The 25326-nt window shown below is 40.4% G+C and overlaps 1 protein-coding gene across 4 annotated transcripts in view; it reads left to right on the top strand.

The window, feature by feature from the left end:
• Positions 1–25326, top strand: part of LOC106094435 (protein spaetzle 5) — a 216147-nt gene that overhangs the window by 171993 nt on the left and 18828 nt on the right. For all 4 annotated transcript variants that reach the window (XM_059360803.1, XM_059360805.1, XM_059360804.1 and 1 more), the window contains 3 exons: positions 14355–14654; positions 14731–15104; positions 15161–15227. In XM_059360803.1, the coding sequence (XP_059216786.1) occupies positions 14355–14654; positions 14731–15104; positions 15161–15227 (741 nt within the window). The remainder of the gene's footprint in view (positions 1–14354; positions 14655–14730; positions 15105–15160; positions 15228–25326) is intronic.

The raw sequence follows: 25326 nt of genomic DNA on the forward strand, positions 1-25326 counted from the left end.
CCTCTACTTTGGAATATAGCCATTAAGAATATATTATTGTCTTTGGAAAGAAAAGGCGTAAAAGTTGTCGCGTATGCTGATGACATGGCTATTGCGGTTAGGGGAAGTTTCCCAGCACACTAAGAGATATACTTCAGGAAGCTCTACGTGCAACAGCGAATGGGCTACCGAACGTGGTCTTGTAAATTCGTACAACACAGAAATAGTTCTATTCAGCAGGAGATACAAGTTACCATCAGTAGCAACTGTCTCCTTGGGTGGAGAGAATGTTCCATTTACAAAAAGCGCAAAATACCTGGGAGTTTTGCTGGCTAGGAAATTGAACTTCAAATCCAAAATTTTTGAAAGGACAAGGAAGGCAACTCTTACCCCATACCATTGGCAAAAGTTGGGGGTTAAGACCGCGTGTAATGCATTGGGTATATACTGCAGTTGTCAAACATAAAGTGTTGTGGTCTGGTGGACGGCGCTTCAAAAGTCCACCTACAAAAGTCCACGCACCGAGGACGACATCATCTGATGCACTGCATTTAATGCTGCACCTCATGCTTCTGGATGTTGTGGCTACCCAAATTGCAGCGACCACTGCCGTGAGGGAGTGGTTAATACAATATCCGATGTCTCAGGCAGTGTGGATTACACCCTACCTGACCCGCTTTTTGATAAAAGATACTGTACTACTATTCCTGTAGAACCGAACTACGATATACTGGTTACAGAAGTTACATAGACTTCTATACGGATGGTTCCAAACTAAACGACCAGGTTGGCTTAGAGGTGTACTCTAAAGATCTAGAACTGGTCATATCGAAAAGGTTACCCGGTAGTGTGTATCAAGCGGAGATCCTTGCAATTAAGAACGTGGTGATATGGCTAAGACGATTATTACGACGATTGCCATAATATTTGTTCAGACGACCAGACAGCCGTTAAATCCCTGGAGATCGTATTTCTGAACACAAAAACCGCCCTCGACTGTCGCAGAAGTCTCAACGAGATGGCTTAGAAGTTCAAAATTCACCTATCCCAGAGAATTGTAAAGTGGACGAGCTTGCGAGACTAGAAACTACCCTACACATTTCAGGGACGCTGAAATCTGTGTATGCCTCTAGCAAAATGAAAGCTAAGTTTTCAAGACCAGGCCCGAAGGACAACGAATGATAGATAGTCACAAAGAGGGGACTGTGAGCATTCCAAAACTATGTGGCCTAATCTAGACTAGACCGCTTTGCTGTCGCTAGCTAGAACAGACGTCTCAGTTATTGTGGCCTTCATGGCAGTTCATTGCCTAATCGGAAAACATGCTAACAGACTGAAGGTTGCCAGCAACGACTTTTGCAGAAGCTGTGAGGACATCGAAGAAGAAGAGACTATAGAACACATTTTGTGTGTGTCCCGCACTAGCAGTCAGAAGGAGTTCCACTTGTTGTTCTCATTTCTTTGAGAACCTGTCTGATTTAGTGGATGTGAACATTCGCAAGTTATTGGGCTTTTTAAAGCGATCTGGTGGTTCAACGATAGGAACTAGAAGGCATCTTCCTTCTTCTGTTCCTGTGGTATCACAATGGACGAAAACATCTAAGTGAGTCTGATGGCAGACTGCCACTTAAACCTAACCTAACTTGGTATTTCTATTTTAGAAAAACCTACCAAAAATTGAGGTCAGCCTATCAAACTGCCAAGAGAATAAAAACCTACCAGTTTTGGTAGGAACCTACCGAAAACGGCAACACTGCCTTCAACATACATTAGCTACCCAAAATATGGTTACCTCAACCATATTTTTTTCTACGTTTTTATACCCTCCACCATAGGATGGGGGTATACTAATTCCTTCATTCTGTTTGTAACTCCTCGAAATATTTGTCTAAGACTTTATAAAGTATATATATTCTTGATCGTCATGAAATTTCAGGTCGATCTAGCCATGACCGTCCGTCTGTCTGTCGAAAGCACGCTAACTTCCAAAGGAGTAAAGCTAGCCGCTTGAAATCTTGCACAAATACTTCTTATTATATATCGGTCCATGTTTTGATATAGCTGCCATATAAACCGATATTGGGTCTTGACTTCTTGAGCCTCTAGAGTGCGCAATTCTTATCCGATTGGAATGAAATTTTGCACGACGTATTTTGTTATGATATCCAACAACTTCGCCAAGTATGGTTCAAATCGGTTCATAACCTGATATAGCTGCCATATAAACTGATCTTGGGTCTTGACTTCTTGAGCCTCTAGAGTGCGCAATTCTTATCCGATTGGAATGAAATTTTGCACGACGTGTTTTGTTACGATATCCAACAACTGTGCCAAGTATGGTTCAAATCGGTCCATAACCTGATATAGCTGCCATATCAACCGATCTTGGGTCTTGACTTCTTGAGCCTCTAGAGTGCGCAATTATTATCCGATTTGCCTGAAATTATGTACTACGGATCCTCTCATGACCATCAACATACGTGTTTGTTATGATCTGAATCGGTCTATAGCCCGATACAGCTCCCATATAAATCGATCTCTCTATTTTACTTCTTGAGCCCCCAAAGGGCGCAATTCTTATTCGAATTGGCTGACATTTTACACAGGTCTCCAACATGTAATAATATAATAATAGCAGAGCAAATCTTTTCTTATATCCTTTTTTGCCTAAGAAGAGATGCCGGGAGAAGATCTCGGCAAATGCGATCCATGGTGGAGGGTATGTAAGATTCGGCCTGGCCGAACTTAGCACGCTTTTACTTGTTTTTTTTTTTCTTCCAGATTTTTTAAATGTCATGCTTATATGAAATTTTCTACTATATGGCCTACGTAACATTTAAATGCAGCAAAATTGTGATTTTAGTCAAAATTACAAAAGGGCCCCCCACTAAATGTATAAAAAAATTAGCAATAGGTGGTATCTCTTTGGGTTTGCGTGGCCTAAAAACACCAAAATATCTATGTTATGTGTTGGAACACTTGTAGTGATATTTGTGTAACCCTTTCATCAATCTCATAATGGCATAAACTTTTTAACCGTAAAGCACTGTGCGGAAAATTAGACACTTCTCTTATTTAGTCTTCCTTGACCCACTAAACTTGAATTGACAGCTCAAAGAAATATGGCATTAGTGTTTGTTGTTTTCCAAATATATAAGCAGAGCTGGGTTTTTTCTCTTCTAATTGCAGAGTGTTCCTCCACATGTCAGTTAAGCGTAGGCACTAATCCAAGCAACCACGACAAACCATGTTTTTCTCCATATGACTGTATAAGTTATCAGATGGGATTGTTTCTACCCATAAACCTAAAACCAGTTTTAATTTTCGGTCACATTTTTAATCTCGCTCAGAGACAAAATTCAAAGAACGTCGGGTAAAGTGTGGCAGATATTCTAAGGCAGACTATCGAATTGATTGGTTATTACTTAATATCAGCATTTAGATATGTTTTTGATGGGCAGACGGCAGTCAGGCATCCCTCCAAGCAGTCATGCGGTATGTATGAATCACGGGCATGGCTTTAAGCACTTTGTTGGCCATCGGTATTTATTCGAATCAATTTGGTACATGACATGTTTACGATTTGTTTTTGTCGACTGCTTTTGTTTGGATTTGCATAAAACGTCAATGGAATTCCAGACCAGTATTGAGGTATGTGGGCACACGCCTGCGTAGGTACGGGTTTGTAAGCCCGAAATGCCGAAAGATAAAAATAGATATAAAATTAATAAATTCTTCTTCTCTGGCTTATTATCGTGGAACACAGTCGCGTGTTTTTGGAAATGCCTCCTCTGGTGGAATGCAGTGGAGCTGGATCATCCCGGTGTTTATTTAAATGACCATAAAATACTAATGGAAATGTTACAGTATGGGCTATACCGAATTACGCACAGCTGCACCCATGGAGGTCTAATCTCGATTAATTGCCTGAAATAAAATCGCTTTGTGTGTTTTAGGGAGTTCAGTCGATGATTGCCCACTTAGCTGCTGCATATGGCCAACGATAACCGAGAAGGGATTCAATCATATTTTCATTAAATGTAGGTATTCCTTGCTGATGAAGAACACAGCATGAGCCATTGTGTTTGGGCCCTTCACTCTTGTATTCACGAAATACAGTTACAGTTGATATAATTAACAAATTTCTAACCAATATCTACAAAAAACGGTGAGAAAAGCAGGTGTAAATTCGACCATTGTAAATTATGAGACGACGTTCAGTTAAAATTAAGACAAAATGTATTTGCTTGTTTGTAATGTATGTAAAGTAGAGCTGGCAAAAAATCGATCGTTACAACCGATGTTTTATTTATTGGCTGAATAACGATTGATATTTTTATAGCCCTCACCACCAGCGTAGCACAGAGGATAGAGTGTCCGCCTATAACGCTGAACGCCTGGGTTTGAGTCCTGGCAAGAACATCAAAAAAAATTTTCAGCAGTCGTTATCCCCTCCTGATGCTGGCGATATTTGTCAGGTACTATGCCAGTTGAAAAAAGTAAAAGTGTGCTAAGTTCAGCAGGGCCGAATCTTATATACCCTCCACCATGGATCGCATATGTCGAGTTCTTTTCCCGGTATCTCTTTTTACGCAAACAAAGGATAAAAGAAAATAATTGCTATGCTATTGGAGTTATATCAAGCTGTGGTCAGATCCGGACCATAATTAAATTGTAAAAAATTGCGCCCTATAATGGCTCAAGAAGTCAATATCCAAGATCAGTTTATATGGCAGCTATATCAAAACATGGACCGATATGGCCCATTTACAATTACAACTGACCTACACAAATAAGAATGATATACTTTGTGTATTTGATTGCAACGCTTAGGAGGAGAGGTGATTTACATATCTTTAAGTATACCGATCGACATAACGACATAACCTTTGACTAACCCGCATAACATAATCTTGTAAGCAATCTGAATCTGTATATGAATTAAAAATTGGTCAACAAATGCTTTGGTAAATCTAAAAATACGATGTCAGACTTCAAGATTTTTAGAAACTTTTCAATTGAGCTTAGGTTTGGTTAGGTTTAAGTGGTAGTCGGCCATCAGACTCGCTTAGACGTTTTCGACTATTGTGTTACCACAGGAACAGAATCTGAACCATCCAGATCGCTTTAATAGGCCCAATAACTTGTGAATGTTCACATTCGCTACATCAGACAGGTTCTCAAAGAAATGTGAACCAAAAGTGGAACTCCTTCTGACTGCTAGTGCGGGACACACACACAGAAGGTGTTCTATAGTCTCTTCTTCTTCGTTGTTCTCACAGCTTCCGCAAAAGTCGTTGCAAGCAGCCTTCAATCTGTCAGCATGTTTTCCGATAAGACAGTGCCCTGTCAGGACGGACACAATAACTGAGACGTCTGTTCTAGCTAGCAACAGCAAAGCGGTAGACCTCTTCAAGTCTAGATTAGGCCACAATGTTTTGGAATGCTCATCGCTCCGTTTTTTGTGAGTATCTATCGTTCGTTGCCCTTCGGGCCTGATCCTGAAAACTAAGCTTACATGGCGCTAGAGGATTACCCACAGAAATGTGTAAGGTAGTTCCTAGTCCTACTTCCTAGAGATCTGCGAGAGTCGAGGGCGGTTTTGGTGTTTAGAACGTTCTCCAGGGATTAAATGGCTGTCTGAAAAGATATTTATGCCAATCGTTATTATGACATTATATATTAGCCATTCCACCACTTCCTTAATTGCAAGGATCTCCGCTTGATACACACTGCAGTGGTCGGGTAACCTTTTCGATATGGCCAGTTCTAGATCTTTAGAGTACACCCCAAAGCCCACCTGGGCGTCTAGTTTGGAACCATCCGTATAGAAGTCTATGTAATTATTATTACTAGGAATATCGTAGTTCCAATCGATTCTATCAGGAACCGGAAAGTACTGTACCACCGTACAGTACATTTTATCAAAAAGCGGCTCAGGCAAGGTGTAATCCACACTGACATAATATCAAGGATAACACAGTATCCGTAGCCGCTACATGACCAATGAGAAATCTGCCTTAACCTCATGGTAGTGGTCGCTGCAATTTGTCTAGCCACAATGTCCAGAGGAAATAGATGTAGCCTTAAATTCAGTACAACAGATAGTGCGGCTGTGATGCACAAATAAGCCATCCTTTGGATCCGATTGAATATTGAACAGTAGGTGGACTTTTGAAGCGCCGTCCACCATACCACAACACCATATAGCATTATAGATCTGACAATTGCAGCATATACCCAAAGCATGACACGCGGTGTAAACCCCCAACTTTTGCTAATGACTCTCTTGCAGGTGTAAGGTTGTCTTCTTGCCCTTTCCAAAATGTTGGATTTAAAGTTAAATTTCCTGTCCAGCAAAACACCCAGGTATTTTGCGCTTTATGTAAATGAAAATTTCTCCACCCAAGGAGACAGGTTCCACTGTAGGCAACTTATATCTCCTGCTAAAAAGAACTTTTTCTGTCTTGTACGAATTTACAACTAGACCACTTTCGATAGCCCACTGTGCTGTTGCACGTGGAGCTTTCTGAGGTATATCTCTTAGAGTGCTGGGAAACTTTCCCTAACCGCAATAGCCACGTCATCAGAATATGCGACCACTTTTACACCTTTTTCTTCCAGAGACAATAATATATTTTTAATGGCTATATTCCAAAGTTGTGGAGACAATACACGTCCTTGAGGTGTTCTCTGCTGACCCATCCTTTTGGATCCACAGATCCCAAGCCTGCCGTAATGTTTTTTTTAGTAAGTTAGTTATTAATAAACTTTCTTACTTTCTTAAGGCATGAACTCAGTCTAGAAACTCGAACTCCTTCATGATTGACGTCGCCTTGTAATTCAACCGGTGATACATCATCAGGGCCTGGCGACTTAAAGAAGTCGAAACTACTTATCGCTCATTTTCGGCTCAGACAAAATTTCCCTTCTCCGGCGAATGCATATCAGTGACAACCTCTTCTGGTGCCACGTTGTTCGCTGGAGAGTTCCCTGGGAATTGTGTTTCAACGAGTTGTGCTAGTGTTTCCTCACTAGACATTGTTCATACACTACACAATACGAAGGTTTATCTGCAGAAACCGGACCATAGTCAGGATTCAGATTTTCGTCTTTTGATTCCGCCAGTAGTTCAGGCCCACAATATTCGTTAGACCTTGTCATAATGAGCTTCCGTACGCATCCAGAGGCAGGTGAGAAAGTAGTGGAACCACTCTTCCTCAGGACACTCTACACTTATGGTGAGGACGATTCCTCCTTTGATGCTTCACTAGCTGCTGCTGTCGAAGTCCTTTATGAGTTCCGTCTTTTCACGCTGGTGCACACCTTGAGCCCAGTCCAACTGGATGACCCACCCACATAGAACTTGTCGGGCCCCGTTTCGATGCCATCCCCTCTTGTCTTGATTGTGGCAGGGGGATTGTCAGTCTCCTGCAAAACGCCAGGCCTTGGGAATGTGGTCAATAGTTCCTCATGCAAGAGTTCAGCAACAACTGATGAGTCGTCTCCTGATTCCCCAAATCCACAATTTCTTTAGTCCTTCAGTTTCAACTTGTTGAAACTTTAGGATACAATTCCTTCAGACTTGTTGAGGTCTGCGAGACAGCCGGATACTGCATGTCTCCGATCACCATCAGTATCATCCAATCTACCAATCTCCCTATCGGTGGTTAAAAAATTGGGATTACAGTCCCTTAGTCTTCTAAATACGGATTCAGAATATGAGGGAATATTTGTTATTCATGCGTGCGCCATTGGTCTGGAAGGAACATCTCCTTCTTGACTAAATCCAGTGCTGTGCCTGGCCAGATCTCACCAATCTTTTAGGACGCTGCGATTTATTTTAATTTAACGTTGATCCCCGAAGGCAATAAGTATCGGTCCCGATACCAGCCTGCATTGTCACAAACTGGAGGAATCCCAGGAAATTTCGCAAGAACATCGCAGTGTACTGATGACAGTCTCACTTCAAATATTCCTAGGTATGCAGCCCTGTTCTTCTCCCTTGTCGACAACTGCTATAACCAAACTTTCCCTAACGACATTGGCAAAGGTTCTTGGACCCATCTTACTATTGTTCGCCCTAGTTCTTTTAGGCATGGGATGCTCTCCAGGTGACCGCAGCCTTTTGGCTGACTGCGGTGCAGTTTCCGAATCTAGACATGTAGTCTTTGGTGTAGCTTATGTAGCGAATTCCCGAGTCCTTTTTAGGGAGTCTCTCTTCCTTTTAGTGAGAGTATTAAGATCTTTCGCACCAAGCCTCTCAATAAACTTGAGAGCGATGCGTCTTCTATTATTCAAACCTCTTAGGGAGCTTTGGTGAATTAAGGTTAGCAAAATGCAAATAAAATTAGGAGGAGAACGTTACAACTTTTATACATGTATTATACATATAAGGAAAGGAGGGAACGACTTAGAAATAAATAAATTGCGAGGAAAAATCCGCAAATAAATTATATATTTGGGGCAAAATCGAAAAAATAATAAATTTTTTTTTAAATGACATGTAATTTTGAGGAGCTATTAAATATTGGATATAGGATAGGATAGGAACGGATAGATATAACATTTTTTAACAGCTTATAGACAATGTAGTTCTTTTAAGCGTTCGAAATGGCAAAAAAAGGTACAAACCTCACTTAAATTAGCCTTTTTACGAAACTATCAGTTTCTAACACCTTTATGGCTTGGATGTTAAAAATTTTTTTCATTTAGTTAGAACTTGGTAATTAATGATTTGCGATTTGAGAAATTTGAGTAGAAAAAAATGTTTGCCTGAAAATTGTTAATTTTGGGACGGCGTTAACATATATATTTGAAAGTCAAATCGGAACTTTTACAGAATTATTCGCTTCTACATTTTGTTTTCTTTAAAGCATAAAAAATAATATTACACAAAAACAAACAAAAAGTTATGAAGAAAGTAATTATGTTAATTTTTTACAAAAAAATGCAAAATTTTGTTGGTTTTTTGGAAATTTTAGATTTTGAAGCGAATAACTTTTAATGGCAACACACAAATTTTTTTCTTTTCTAACGATGTAAAAATTTTCATTCGGTTCACAACTAGTCCCACAATTTCAGAAATACCATTGATACCTTGACCAAGGTTTCCAAAAAATATTTGTTGTAAGTCCGATAACTCATAAACCGTTAAAAATATACTGGAGATTTCAGAATGGTTTTTGTTGGGTTTTACATATCTTTATCTTTATTCAAGCCGATCGGCCCACAACTGACTGATTGGCAAGCAATTAAAAATTCGACGTGCTCGAGGTGACCAACTTTCAAGTCCCATGAATTAGCCTCTGGACCAGCTTGGGTCCAAAATTTTGCATACTTATTAGAAGATACCTCAACATTGACTATGCTTAGTTCCGTCCATATCTCAAGGTTTCAGAATTATTTCCAAGATTTTTCTATTTAGCAACACTGAGCGAAGGAAGGGTATACTAATCTCGTCATTCCGTTTGTAACACATAGAAATATTGATCTCAGACTCTACAAGCTATATATATTGTAGATCGTCTTGACATTATAAGTCGATTTAACAATGTCCGTCCGTCTGTCGATAGCACGCTAATTTTCGAAGGAACAAAGCTAGGCGTTTGAAATTTTCATAAAAACTCCTTATAAGTGTAGGTCGGTAGGGACTGTAAAGTGGGGCATATCGGTCCATGTTTTAATGTAGCTGCCATACCGATCTAGGATCTTGACTAGCCTCTAGACGGCGCAATTCTTATTCGATTTGGCTGACATTTGTTTTGAGGTGTTTTGCTATGATTTTCAACAAGTAAAAAGGCGTTAAGTTCGGCCGGGCCGAACTTTGGATACCCACCACCTCGGGTATATATGTAAACCACCTTTCACCAAAATCCCGTGAAAATTGCATACCTTATGTCCCCTATCAGTTATATCGAAATTTCCAAATTTCCAACATATCCCCTATCAGTTTTATCGAAATATGTTCCGATTTCGACCAAATACTAATAAGTACAAGTCATTGTTCAATTGTGTATAACAAAATATTGGTCTTTTTAGTGGCTATATCTAAAAGTAAGCCGATCTGATTCAAATACAACATGGATGTCGAAAAGCCTAACATAAATCACTGTGTCAAATTTCGGTTAAATCGGATTATAAATGCTCCTTTTTGGGGCCAAGGCTTTAAATCGAGGTATCGGTCTATACGGGAGCTATATGCAAATCTTGATCGATCTAGATCAAATTGCAGAAATATGTGGAGGGGCTTAACTTAACTCTCTGTTCCGAATTTCGGCAAAATCGGACAATAAATGCGCTCTTTATGGCCCCAAAACCTAAAACCGAGAGATCGGTCTACATAGCAGCTATATCCATATCTGGACCGATCTGTGCCATATTGCAGAAGTATATCAAGGGGCTTAACTTAACTCACTGTCCCAGATTTCGGCGACATCGGACAATAAATGCGCCTTTTATGGGCCCAAAACGTTAAATCGAGGGATCGGTCTATATGGCAGCTATATCCAAATCTGATCCGATCTGGGCCAAATTAAAAAAATTGTCTCAAATTTCAGCGAAATCGGATAAGAAATGTGGCTTTTATAGGCCTAGACCCTAAATCGGAGGATCAGTCTATATGGCAGATATATCCAAATCTGGACCGATCTAGGCCAAATTGACGAAGGATGTCGAAGAGCCTAACACAACTCACTGTTCCAAATTTCATAAAAATTTGGATAATAAATGTGGCTTTTATTGGCCTAAGACCCTTAATCGGCCTATCGGTCTATATGGGGGCTATATCAAGATATTGTCCGATATAGCCCATCTTCGAACTTAACCTGCTTATGGACAAAAAAAAAGAATCTGTGGAAAGTTTCAGCTCAATATATCTATTTTTAGAGACTGTAGCGTGATTTCAACAGACAGATGGACAGACGGACGTACATGTCTAGATCGTCTTAGATGGCTAAAATTTTGCACAATGACTTCTGCTATTGTCTTCAACATCAAAAGCGAATGGTCGAATGGGCCTGTATGGCCCAATAGCATAGCAATTATCCGCTGTTTGCATATAAAGAAATACCAGCGAAAGAACTTGAGAAATGCGATCCATGGTGATGATATATAAGATTCGGCACGGCCGAACTTAGCACGCTTTTACTTGTTTTATTATATAGTTTTACATATTCTAAGTTATTTGAGTTTAAACAAGTTAAAAGGCATAAAGTTCGACCGGGCCGAACTTTGGATACCCACCACTTCGGGTATATATGTAAACCACATTTTGTCATAATCGTATGAAATATGCATTATTTATGCAACCATAGCAGCTATATCGAAATATGGTCCCATTTGGACAAAATTCGCCACTGACATTGAGTGGTTTAATTAATACAAGTCACTCTCCAATTTTGGTTCAAATATTGATTTTTCTGACAGCTGTATCCAAATATATAGCGACCTGAACCATATAGGACTCGGATGAGGAAAAGCCAAAATTAAGTCACTGTGTAAAATTGCGGTGGCCTAACCCAACTCACTGTCTCAAATTTTAGCAAAATCTGATAAGACCTTAAATGGGCAGATCGGTCTATATGGGGGCTATATCAAGATATAGCCCATTTTCGAACTGCGTGTGGACAAAAAAAGAATCTGTGCAAAGTTTTAGCTCAATATCTCCACTTGTAGACCGTCTAAGATTTTACAATGATCAGGAATATATACTTTATAGGGTCACAAGTAGATATTTCAATGTATTGCAAACGGAATGACGAAATAATTGGACCCCCAATTATTTCGTCATTCGTCGTTATGTATATCGGTGAAAGATATATATGGGAGCTATATTTAAATATGAACCGATTTGAAAAATATATTAACACATTTGTTTAAACATTTAATTTTACTTCTCAATCTTAAAATTATTGGAGAAAGCTATAAAAGCAAATAACGGATGAAAAATGTATCTACAATATCTATATGGGAGCTGTATCCTAATATTGGGTTGCCCAAAAAGTAATTGCGGATTTTTCATATAGTCGGCGTTGACAAAATTTTTCACAGCTTGTGACTCTGTAATAGCATTCTTTCTTCTGTCAGTTATCAGCTGTTACTTTTAGCTTGCTTTAGAAAAAAAGTGTAAAAAAAGTATATTCGATTAAAGTTCATTCTAAGTTTTATTAAAAATGCATTTACTTTCTTTTAAAAAACCCGCAATTACTTTTTGGGCAACCCAATATAAACCGATTTTGATGGAAATTTGGCAGATGTAATGAGACATCGAATAGTACATCTTTTACTAAATTTGGTGATGCTCGGACTAAAATTATGGCTACTACATAGAGCTAGTAAACTATCGTTACTCGCAACATTCGCTATTTTCGATATATTGTATATAATAATAAATATCGATAGTATCGTCACCATCGTAAATTTTCTATCACCTACTAAATTTTTCAGGGGCTCAAGAAGTTAAACCGGGAGATTGGTTTGTAACGGAGCTATGTCAGGTTGTAAATCGATTTGAAACGTACTGAACACAGTTGCTGGAAATCATAACAGAACACTACTTTTAGCCAAATCGGACAAAATTTTAGCCAAATCGGACAAAAACTGAGGCTTCCAGGGGATCAAGAAGTCAAATCGGGATACCGGTTTATATGGGAGCTATATCTAAATCTGAACCGATTTTTTCCTATCGAGGCAACGATAGAATACCTGGAAGGAATGGAAGAGGTTTCCGATCAGATAACTGAGACTTCGCTTGAAGTCCGTTGCAAGGCACTGCCGCCAGCGGCACAGTCTTGGATTGACGGGACTCTGGTATAGCCATCTGGAAGATTATGCTACACAGATGGATCAAAGCTAAAGGATAGAGTCGGCCTGGGGGTCTACATAGAGAACCCAGGGACTACCTGCTGACCATAATACGGTCCTGCAGGACAGCAAACTGAGCATCAAGGCAAAAACAACCATAACGGTGGGGTCACGAACAGTCTTGGAGTGTAAGAAGCAGATTACCGCTTTCTCTGAAGATGGGCGGCGATTTGGCAGTGAAGGCCAGAGGACTGCTTTCTTTAAACTTGGTTAACCTGAAGTCTTACAGTAGATGCAGTCCGAGTAAAAGGCGTCGGCGACTAACGGGCATGTGACACTGTGGAACAGTGAAACGGTCAAACGGAAGGCGAAAATAATGTGGGGAGGGCCGGATGGTGAGAAGACGAGGCTATTACTGAAAGGAAGTAGGAAGGAAGGACTCGGTATCATAACGGGACACAAAGGACAATGAGCTCACTTATGCAAAATGGGTACGGGCTATGACTATAGCATGTAGGGAAGATGATGAGATGTTGGAGTATTTCCTATGTCATTGTCATGCTTAGGCGGGATATAATACTAGACATGCACCAACTTAGGGGCGTGTTAATCTAGCCATTCCGTTTGTAACACCTCGAAATAGTGGTCTAAGACCCCATAAAGTACATATATATTCTTGATCGTCTCGACGCTCTAAGTCGATCTAGCCATGTTCGTCCGACCGTCTGTCGAAATCAAGACAGCGGTCGAACGCGTAAAGCTAGCCGCTAGAAATTTTGCGTATCAATTTAACATTGATGTGGGTCGTTGGGGATTGCCAATGAGGCATATCGGTTCAGATTTAGAAATAGCTCCCATATAAACCGATCTCCCAATTTGACTTCTTGAGCCCCTGGAAGCCGCAATTTCGTCGTTTTATTTTGTATAAATTTTTAGCAGAATCCATGGTGGTGGGTTCCACCTAGCATTCTTTAAATATTTGTACTGCGGTTTAAACAAAATTTCTAATTATGAGGGAGTGTGATTCCCGTCATCCATACAGGCTGTAAGCTGTTCACACGTAGCACATTTTTGTATTTGATCCAATCGAAGTCATACTGAAATCTTGTACTATGTGCTCATTGCATTGTTATGCAAACTATTCGCTCGGAGTTATAACTATCCAATTACTTTGTAAACTTGTGGTAATATATAACCACCTCCCCTGAGGTTAATATGTACTCAACTATTTGTGCTATGTTTTATGTGCGGAAGACAAGCAAGTTAATTTTGTATAAAACAATTTAACTGCTGTCCAAATGTCTAGGTGTCTACCTTTCTTTAGGTAAACTGTCGACACGTGCCTTGAATAAACTTTTAAGGTGGACGGGTTATGATGGCGAAGAAAGATGGCAGATAAAAAGACATTTCATTTGGCGTTTTCTCTCGACTGCTAATCGTTTCGGGGAAATATTTTATTTTATTTATGAACCCACTCGATGGTGGCCGACCAAGTTTGATCATAGTCTTAGCCATAGGTGTGACCAATTGATTATATTGTCTAATAATAAGAGACTGATTTCCTTTTACAGATATGTGATTAAACACCTTGTCCACAAGTGGGGATACGAGGCCAAAAATTTACTCGTCGATGAGACGTGGGACGACTTTGCAGCTGTGGCGTGGCATGATACGCCGGTGTTTTATGACCCAGCTTACATATTCCCCCAACACAATCATGGCAAAGACTTCAATGGTTATAACTATGAGACACCGCCTTTCGGTGCCAGCGGTGGAAGTGGCAGCAGTTCGAGTGGCGTCGGTTCCACAAACAATTACAATGACGACCATTATCAGTACACCAAGTCGTCTTCCACAACAGAGGGTCCCACGTGAGTGATTTCCACAAAGACCCTGAGGCTAAGACAACTTAGGTATCTCCAAAAATCTTTTAAAATTCCATTACAGATTTCTGTTGTATACGTCGGCAGGTCAACGTTTAAACTTCAATAAGAATCAAATGTCTTCATTCGGCAGCAGCAACTCGAAGACCACACCCAACAATCCCACCTTATGGTTAAAGCGAATTGTTCGGGACATAGGCAGAAAAGCCACAGACAACGGGGCTAAGAAATCGCTCATCATCGATACAGTGGATGGTGCTGAAGCTTCGACTCATCAATTATCGACACGTGATGTCTCTCTCAATATGGATCTCTTAGATATTGTGGGCGTCGACAGAGGCCTAAGGTCGCGCGTGCGCCGACAAAGTCCAGGCCGCACTTCTCTCTGTCCAACCACATCTCAATTTATTACACCACAAGCAGCACTTAACAGCAAAGGTAAGTGATCGATTATGTGATCTACAGATATAGGGCAACGACATTTTTATTTGCAGGTAATTGGATGTTTGTGGTGAATGAAGCCAGCACTGCCCGTCAAATGGTTAAGGCTGAACTATGCGCGTAAGTAATTTTGATATAATTTAATATTTGGTGTGGTAAAAATTGTCTATCTTTTAAAAATCGCAATAGTTTAATTAAAAAAAATTGCTTAGTAATTTTGTTAAGAGAGCAACTAAGTATAGCTCATGAAAGCCGCAATTATTACTCGATTTTTCTGAAACTTTTAAGCCTTAATGGTTCAGATCGGACCATAATTAGATATACAGTGTTGTGCAAAACAAAAGCAACTCTTTTAACATCTGAAATGAACTTTTTGTAGTTAGAAGTTTACTTAACACAGATCAATGGAGGACTTCTGCACCAATGGAAGTTTGCATCTCTATTGTACATCTGTTTTCCAACGTTGTAGCTATGTTGGCCTTTAGATATAAAACAAGTAAAATGGCATTATGTTCGGCCGAGCCGAACTTTGGATACCCACCACCTCGGGTATATATGTAAACTCCCTTCCCTCACAATCCGGTGAAAATTAGATATCTGATGCAGCCAAATTCGGCACGGACATTGAGTGGTGTAATAAATATAAGAATTTTGTATTTCAAAATTCAACAAAATCGGGTAAAAAATAAAACTTTTATGAGCTTCAGACCCTTAATCGGCACATCGGTCTATATGACAGCTGTAACTAAATACAGTCCGATCTTAACCATATTTGAGTCGGATGGCGGGTGGCCTAAAACTACTTACTTTTTTAAATTTCAGCGAAATGGGATAAAAAATAAAGTTTTTATTCGCTTCAGACCCTTTATCGGGATATCGGTCCATATGGCAGCTATATCTAAATATAGTCCGATACGAACCATATTTGGGACGGATGTTGGGAGAACTAAAACTACCCACTGTTTAAAATTTCAGCGACATCGGTTGATAAATAGAGCTTTTATGGGCTTCAGATCCTTTATCGGCAGATCGGTGTATATGACAGCTACTGTATATACAGCTGTATATATAAATATAGTCCAATCTGAAGCATATTTGAGTCCTATGTTAGGAGGCGTAAAACTAAAACTGAAACTTATTGTTTCAAATTTCAGCGAAATCGGATGAAAAATAAAGCATTTATGGGCATTATACCCTTTATCGGAAAATAGGTCTATATAGCAGATATATCCAAATATGGTCCGATTTGGCCCGTTCATGAACTTAACCAGCGTGCATCAAAAAGACGTATCTGCGCCACATTTCAGCTCAACATCTCAATTTTTGAAAGCTGTAGAGTGATTACAACAGACGGACGGACAGACACACTGACATCGTTAAATCGTCTTAGAATTTTACGACGATCCGAAATATATATATTTGTAGGGTCGGAAATTGATATTTCGATGTGTTGCAAACGGAATGACTAAATGAATATACCCCCTATCCTATGGTGGTGGCACTCAGTTTATAAGATTATGAAGTGTTGTTATACTTGCGTATAAAATTTTAGAAATAGGACCCTTTCTGTAAAGCAAGAATTAAATGGTACCAAGAAGAACAATACATCGGAAAAATCATTAAGTCCCCAATATATATTGTAAAGGTATATATGAATCGCAATTTTGAGCACTTTAGCTCAATTTGTAAAGAAAGTGACATTTTGTATGTTTAGGTACCTAGTTTGCACTTTTTGGTAACAAAATGTACGAATTTTGAATGGATCATTTAGTCACCCATTCCAAATTTCGGAATGTATGAACATATAAACAGAAAGTACCAAATGGTTCTCAAATGTACGGATTTTAATAGAATATTTAGTCACCTATCATATAGTTCTTATTTGCACCTACATGGCAAATTTAAGACCTCAGATCCATCTGAACAGAAAGTACAAAATTGTAACAATTTTGGATCCAAAATGTACGAATTGTAACAAGTAAAAGCGTGCTAAGTTCGGCCGGGCCGAATTTTACATACCCTCCACCATGGATCGCATTTGTCGAGTTCTTTTCCCGGCATCTCTTCTTAGGCAAAGCAGGATATAAGAAAAGATTTGCTCTACTATTAGAGCGATATCAAGATATAGTTCAGTTTGGACCAGAATTAAATTACAGTCAGCAAATTCGAATAAGAATTTCGCCCTTTGGGGGCTCAAGAAGTAAAAAAGCGAGATCGATTTATATGGGAGCTGTATCGGGCTATAAACCGATTCAGATAATAATAAACACGTATGTTGATGGTCATGAGAGGATCCGTAGTACAAAATTTCAGGCAAATCGGATAATAATTGCGACCTCTAGAGGCTCAAGAAGTCAAGATCCCAGATCGGTTTATATGGCAGCTATATCAGGTAATGAACCGATTTAAAACTTATTTGACACAATTGTTGAAAGTAAGAATAAAATACTTCATGAAAATTTCAGCCAAATCGGATAGGAATTGCGTCCTCTAGAAGCTCAAGAAGTCAAGTCCCCAGATCTGTTTATATGACAGCTATATCAGGTTATGAACCGATTTGAACCACACTTGGCACAGTTTGTTGGATATCATAACAAAACACTTCGTGCAAAAATGCATTCAAATCGGATAAGAATTGCGCCCTCTAGGGGCTCAAGATGTCAAGATCCAAGATCGGTTTATATGACAGCTATATCAGGACCGATTCGAACCATAATCGGATAAGAATTGCGCCCTCTAGGGGCTCAAGATGTCAAGACCCAAGATCGGTTTATATGACAGCTATATCAGAACCGATTTGAACCATACTAGGCACAGTTATTGGATATCATAACAAAACACGTCGTGCAAAATTTCATTCTAATCGGATAAGAATGCGCACTCTAGTGGCTCAAGAAGTCAAGACCCATGATCGGTTTATATGGGAGCTATATCAGGTTATGGACCGATATGGCCCATTTACAATACCAACCGACCTACTCTAATAAGAAGTATTTGTGCAAAATTTTAAACTGCTAGCTTTACTCCTTCGGAAATTAGCGTGCTTTCGACAGACAGACGGACGGATGGACGGACGGACAGACGGACGGACATGGCTAGATCGACATAAAATGTCGCTACGATCAAGAATATATATACATTATGGGGTCTCAGACGAATATTTCGAGTAGTTACAAACATAATGACGAAATTAGTAGACCCCCATCTTATGGTGGAGGGTATAAAAAGATCATTGTACCTGCATGTTAAATTACAGACCTCTACCTCCATCTGTAAAGAAAGTACGAAATGGTACCAATTATGGTACAAAAATGTACGAATTTTGAATACATTATATAGTCACCCAACATATATTTCCTAGTTGTATCTAGATGCCAAATTTCAGACCTCTAGCTCCATTTGTAATGAAAGTATTAAATGGTACCAGTTGCGGTACGTTTCCTCCCGTTACCAGTACTGATTTTACACCCACCACCGTAGGATAGGGGGTATATTCATTTAGTCATTCCGTTTGCAACACATCGAAATATCAATTTCCGACCCTACGAAGTATATATATTTCGGATCGTCGTAAAATTCTTAGTCGATTTAACCATGTCCTTGTGTCTGTCCGTCCATCCGTCTGTCCGTCTGTCTGTTGTAATCACTCTAGAGCCTTCAAAAATTGAGATGTTGAGCTGAAATGTGGCACAAATACGTCTTTTTAGTGCACGCTGGTTAAGTTCTTGAACGGGCCAAATCGGACCGTGTTTGGATAAATATGCTATATAAACCGATTTTCCGATAAAGGGTATAATGCCCATAAATGCTTTATTTTTCATCCGATTTCGCTGAAATTTGAAACAGTGAGTAGTTTTAGGCCTCTTGACATTTGACCCAAATATGCTTCATATCCGACTGCATTTATATATAGCTGTCATATATTCCGATCGGCCGATAAAGGATCTGAAGCTCATTAAAGCTTTAATCATTTCCCGATTTCGCTGAAATTTGAAACAGAGAGTTATCTTACACCTCCTGATATATGACCTAAATATGGATAAAATCAGGCTATATTTAGGTATAGCTGCCATATAGACCGATCTCCAGATAAAGGGTCTAAAGCCCATAAAAGCTTTATTTTTTAACCGATTTCGCTGAAATTGGAAACATTGAGTACTTTTACGCCTCCTAACATAGGATCCAAATATGGTTCAGATCAGACTATATTTAGATATAGGTGACATATAGACCGATCTCCCGATTAAGGGTCTGTAGCCCATAAAAGCTTTATTTTTTTGACCGATTTCGCTGAAATTTGAAACAATAAGTAGTTTTACGCCTCCTAAAACAGGACTCAAATACGCTTCAGATCGGACTATATTTAGATATGGCTGTTATATAGACCGATCTGCCGATAAAGCGGTTGAAGAGCGTAAAAGCTGTATGTATTTTCCGATTTAGGTGAAATTTTAAACACAGGGTTATTCTAAGCCTTCTAATATCTGACCTAAACATGGATCAAATCGGACTATATTTAGGTATAGCTGCCATATAGACCGATTTCCAGATAAAGGGTCTAAAGCCCACAAAAGCTTTATTTTTAACCGATTTTGTTGAAATTTGAAACATTGAGTAATTTTACTCCTCCTATATAGGACCCAAATATGGTTCAGATCGGACTAAATTTGGGACAGCGATTTAAGTTAAGCTCCTTGACATAATTCTGCAATATGGCACAGATCGGTAAAGATTTAGATATAGCTGCCATATAGACCGATCTCTTGGTTTTAGGTTTTGGGGCCATAAAAGGCGCATTTATTGTCCGATGTCGCTGAAATTTGAGACAGTGAGTTGTGTTAGGCTTTTCGCCATCCTTCTTCAATTTGGCTGAGAGCGGTCCAGATTTGAATATAGCTGCCATATAGACCTAACTCTCCATTAATGGTTTTTGGGCCCATAAAAGGCGCATTTATTGTCCAATTTCGACCAAATTTGGGACAGTGAGTTGTGTTAGGCTCTTCGACATTTTTCTGCAACTTGGCCCAAAGCAGTCCAGAGTTGGATGTAGCTACCATGTAGACCGATATCTCGGTTTAAAATCTTGGCCCCATAAAAGGCGCATTTATAATCCGATTTCACAGAAATTTGACACAGAGACTTATGTTAGGCTTTTCGACATCCGTGTCGTATATGGTTCAGATCGGTTTATTTTTAGATATAGCTACTAAAAAGACGAATATTTTGCTATACACAATTGAACAATGATTTGTACTTATTAGTGTTTGGTCCAAATCGGAACATATTTCAATATAACTGCGATGTATGCAATTTTCTCCAGATTTTGATAAAATGTGGTTTACATATATACCCGAGGTAGTGGGTATCCAAAGTTCGGCCCGGCCGAACTTAACGCCTTTTAACTTGTTTTTTACAAAATTTGTGGTAAGTTATTAAAAAAGAATAATTTGTAGCAAAGTACCTAACTTTTTTTCAATATTACTTAAATATATATTAAATAAGCATGGACCATTACTTTTTCGAAATGAAGCCCTGAACCGCAACTCAAAAAGATATGTTGGTACAAGATCGCGGAAAGTGGATGAAATTGAAAGCTTTGAGTATAAAATATCCGAATCTGGGGTCAGAAAAATTATTGCTTTGTATAAAATAAGGAAGTCAAAAAAAATTTAAAAAAATATGTGGCTGAAAACGTTAGACGACGATGATCATATTGAGGATGATCATATTACAATTGTAGCAAAGAGGAAATCTTTTACGACAGCCCGAATCATTTTGGAATAACCTCGTTTGGACAGACGAGTCAAAATATGAACTAAAAAATTGCAAAAAATCGGAAAACAGTGAGGTGTGAACCAACACAAAGGCTGAAATCGAAAACCTGATACATACTGTAAAACAGGGTGAAGGAAGACTCATGGTGTGGGGATGTTTTTCCTTTTCAGGAGTTGGTAGGCTTGTAAAAATTTACTCTTAAATGACTGGAGAGCACTATGTAATTATTTTAGAGGGAAATCTTTATAGTAGTGCGGAGGAAATGGGCTTGGGGGAGTTCATCTTTCAACAAGACAACGACCCCAAGCACACGAGTAAGGTCGCTAAAAAATATTTTGTAGAAAATAATGTTGAAAAATTAGAATGGCATGCTCAAAGCCCTAATCTAAACCCCATAGAGCGTCTTTAAAATTGGAGCGAAACTAAAAAAGTACAAACAAGTAAGAGCGGTCTTACTTGTTTGTACTTTTGGCCGGGCGGAATCTTATATACCCTCCACCATGGATCGCATTTGTCGAGTTCTATGCGCGGTATCTCTTTTTAGGCAAACAAAGAATATTGAATAAATCTGCTATACTATTGGAGCTGTATCAAATTATAGTCCGATTCGGACCATAAATGAATACTGAACATTGTGTAATGTTTCAGTTCATTCGGATAAGAATTGCGCCTTGTAAGGGCTCAGGTTAGGTTAGGTTGAAAAGAGGGTGCAGATATTAATCCGCCGCATGCCACTATGGACATACATCTAAGCCAGTAATCGGCTTGTTGTGGACATCTACTTACAAAATCCTTAGTTGTATTCAATACCACTCCCCTAAGTTGGTTCATGTCTGGAATTGTGTCTCCACCTAAGTGCCGGTATCTGTTAGAAGTGAAAGACGGGCAATGACAATGGAAATGCTCCAACGTCTCATCACATTCTCCGTATGCCTTACACATGCTAATTGCCGCACCGATTTTACATTAGTGAGCTCGTCCTATGTGTCCCATTAAGATACCAATAGCTATACTGACCTCTTTCTTAATTTCTTTCTGTAATAGCCTCGTTCTTACGATTTGGATTCCCCCATAGGATTTTCGACGTCCTATCGACCGTTTCGCTGTTCCACAATGTTGCATGCGCATTCGTCGCCCATTCCCTTAACTCGGACTGCGTCGACCCGAAAGGCTTCGGGCTAATTAAATTTATTGACGGCAGTCCTCTTGTCTTCACCGCCAAATCGTCTGCCTTTTCATTTCCCTTACTCCGTTATGGCCCGGCACCCAAACGATGCGGATTTTGCTATCCTCAGAGAAGGCGTTAATCTCCTTCTCACACTGCAAGACTGGTCGTGTCCTTACCGTCCTTGTTGTTATTACCCTTATGTCAATTTTACTGTCGGTAAAGATGTTCAGACTTGACGTCCTCGCGTTAGCACCACACCACTTCACGCTTTCCGTGATCGCCCGGATCTCCGCCTGCAGGACCGTATTATGGTCAGGCAGTCTAAAACAGATGTCAGTCCCTAGGTTTTCAATGTAAACCCCCAGGACCACTCTGTCCTCTAGCTTTGATCCATCCGAGTAACATGATCTTCCAGATGGCAATGCTAGGGTTCCGTCAATCCAAGACTGTGCCGATGACAGCAGTGCATCGCACTCGACTTCAAGGTTCATCTCAGGTATCCGATCCACTTCCTTCCAGGTTTTCTACCGCCGCCTCGATTATACCGCGAAGGTATGAGCTGGTCCCATCCTCAATCCATTCTCCCATCGCCTTAAGTCTCATAGCCGTAGTGGCTGCCTCACACTTTATCTGTATTTCAATGGGTCGTGTACGTAGAATAGGTGTAAGTAAGTATTGGTCCAATCACGCTGCTGTAGAGCCAGTAGACTTTCATCGGATTCAGGCCCCATTTCGAGCCTACGCCCAGTCTACATAGTGCCATCTGTGAGCCTTCTCAATACGCTCCTGAATGTGACACTTCCAATTCAGTTTCCTGTCCAAGATCACACCTAAGTATTTGACCTTGTCAGATATCGAAATCGTCTCATTGAGGAAACGTGGTACGTTAAATTGGGCCAACTTCGTCTTCTCAGAAACAGACATACTTCCGCCTTCTCTGGGTTGACATTGAGACCTCTGTGTCTAGCCCAGTCATATGCCATATGCAAGACCCTTTCGGCCCTTCTGCATAGCTCGTTCGGATCCTTACCTCTTAGAAGTACTATAACATCGTCTGCGTAGCAGACGGATTCTTATCCCTCCTTATGGGTCTGTAGGCTTTTGGTGTAGCATAACTTGCCTTGCCGGGCTTAGGTATAAACACCACCCTTTTCTCCTGCCAGGCTTTGGGAGTATATGAAAGTACTAGGCACGATGTGAAAATTATGGCCCGACGAGGCGCCATATAGTCTGCCTCTTTCTGTAGAAAAGCTGCCAGGAGGCACGTTTTGCCGCTCTGGTAATCTTATTGTATTCCTTGAGCCGTGTGTAATGCACATTGCAATAATCTTCCGCCTCTTTAAGAGTGCTCTGTTAAAAAGTCTGCGGATCTCTTTCCCAATATTGCGAATCTCCCCGGTCATCCAGGGTTTATCTTGGGCTGATTTCCTTTCCCGAAGAGGACAACTATCTTCGAAGGATCCCACCAGTGCAGTCGTAATCCTGTTGACATTCTCGTCAGTCGTCTATGCTTGGACCATCTAAATTAACTTGCCCAAGTCTTTTTCTGAGTAGCCTGCCGAATTTTGTCCAGTTGGTTTTCAACTTATTCTGGAAGCTTATCGGATAATGTAGCGATGGTCAGAGAAAAAGTGTTCCATGGAGCCCCCTCCAATCCTGAACCTCATCTCCCGGTAGCGGTGTTACCAATATTAAGTGTTATTAGGTCGTTAGTATTCTAGAACTCTGCCAGGGCTTGGCCCCGCTTATTAGTGTTGGTGCTACCCCACGAAAAGTGGTGAGAAATCGACTCCGACGTGGGTGGCGGTGTCGGAGAGTCGAAAGGCAGATAAAGTGATGCCAGGTGTGCCTCAAGGTCTCCCTGTCTCACCACTGTTGCATCCGACGTTGAAAACTCTGGGGAAAGTATATAATTCAAATTTCTATGACAAATAACGCAGGTCCTCGGCCGAGTACCATAATAGCATAGAATAATTGGTAGTTGATATGGTTTAGTCCAGAGACTTTGTTCCGGGTCGTCCATGGCTTCTGAATTAAGGCAATATGAATCTTGCCCTTGCTGATTTTCTCCATCATAGCGTGTATAGCAGTCTCGCTCCGGTGGAGGTTTATCTGGATTACCTCAATCATTGGTCCTCCAGTAAATGGGCATCTTGGGAGTAGGTGATAATCTCATAGTCTGCTCACTGTTCTTTAGACTGCATTGACTTTCCATCGCTTGGTCCCTGTTCGTTAAGCTTTATTGGGTTTCCATTCCCTGTTCTGCCTGATGTTTCAATACTAGGATCTTTGCCTATCTTAGCCTACCAAGTCTTAAGTAAATGGGCTTCTTGGGAGTAGATGATGGTACCATCATCGGCTCCCTGTTCGTTTGGGTTGCATTGAGTCTCCTGTAGCTGCGCTGCCTAATTTTTCAATAATGTTACCTATCCCAGTATTCCGAATCTTTAAGTCGGTGATGGGTCTGTCGTCGGGTTCCTGTTTCTTAGGCTGTGTTGGGTCTCTCGCCACTGCACTGTCTGATATTTTAGTATTAGGATCATTGCTTCTCCTAGTCTTTCCAATATTGAGAGATGCCGTGATTGTCTCGTTGTCGGCCCCCTGTTTGTTGGGCGGTGTTGAGTCACCTGCCACTGCACGGCCTGGTGTCGCAGAATGAGAATTTCTGCCTATCCTAGTCTTCCCAATCTTGAAAAAGACAGCTTTGCTCCCGTTGTGCGCCATGCCTTTAGTCTTAGCCAAACTCGTCACGGAGACTTGATCAATACCAACTGTAAAAGACCTCCCACTTCTCTGCGACCAAACCATGGTTTTGCTTGCCCAAGAATCCCAACATGCGTTCCGTTTCAAATTTACTGCCCCATCCCTTGATGTAGTCCGTAGACTTTGTGAGCTGGGGAATATCCACCTTTCTTACAAGGCCGAGCTTTGCGCCCTCCCAGGGAGCGTGAATACCTCTGACGAGCTGTTTGACGGTATCAATACATTCCACCGACGCACAACGCAGCGTAAAGATGTCCCCTCTACAATCACAGCTCATCATTTGTATGGGTGGACCCTCTACAGAGTTCCACACATGTTCAAAAATCCGATCGTTAACGAGATCCTCCATTTGGAACCGATGATCTGGTGGAATCCTACCGGATGCACAGCCGATATTGATGGCTGCATAAGTCAGCTCATCTCTGTTGTGCTTCCCTGCCACTCCCTGCCATTCTCAGTGACCATCTTCCCCTTCCGTGATGGCTGTGGCCTTTTGGAAGTCACAGTCCTCCA

The sequence above is a fragment of the Stomoxys calcitrans genome, chromosome 1 (assembly GCF_963082655.1).
Source record: "Stomoxys calcitrans chromosome 1, idStoCalc2.1, whole genome shotgun sequence".
NCBI lineage: Eukaryota > Metazoa > Arthropoda > Insecta > Diptera > Muscidae > Stomoxys > Stomoxys calcitrans.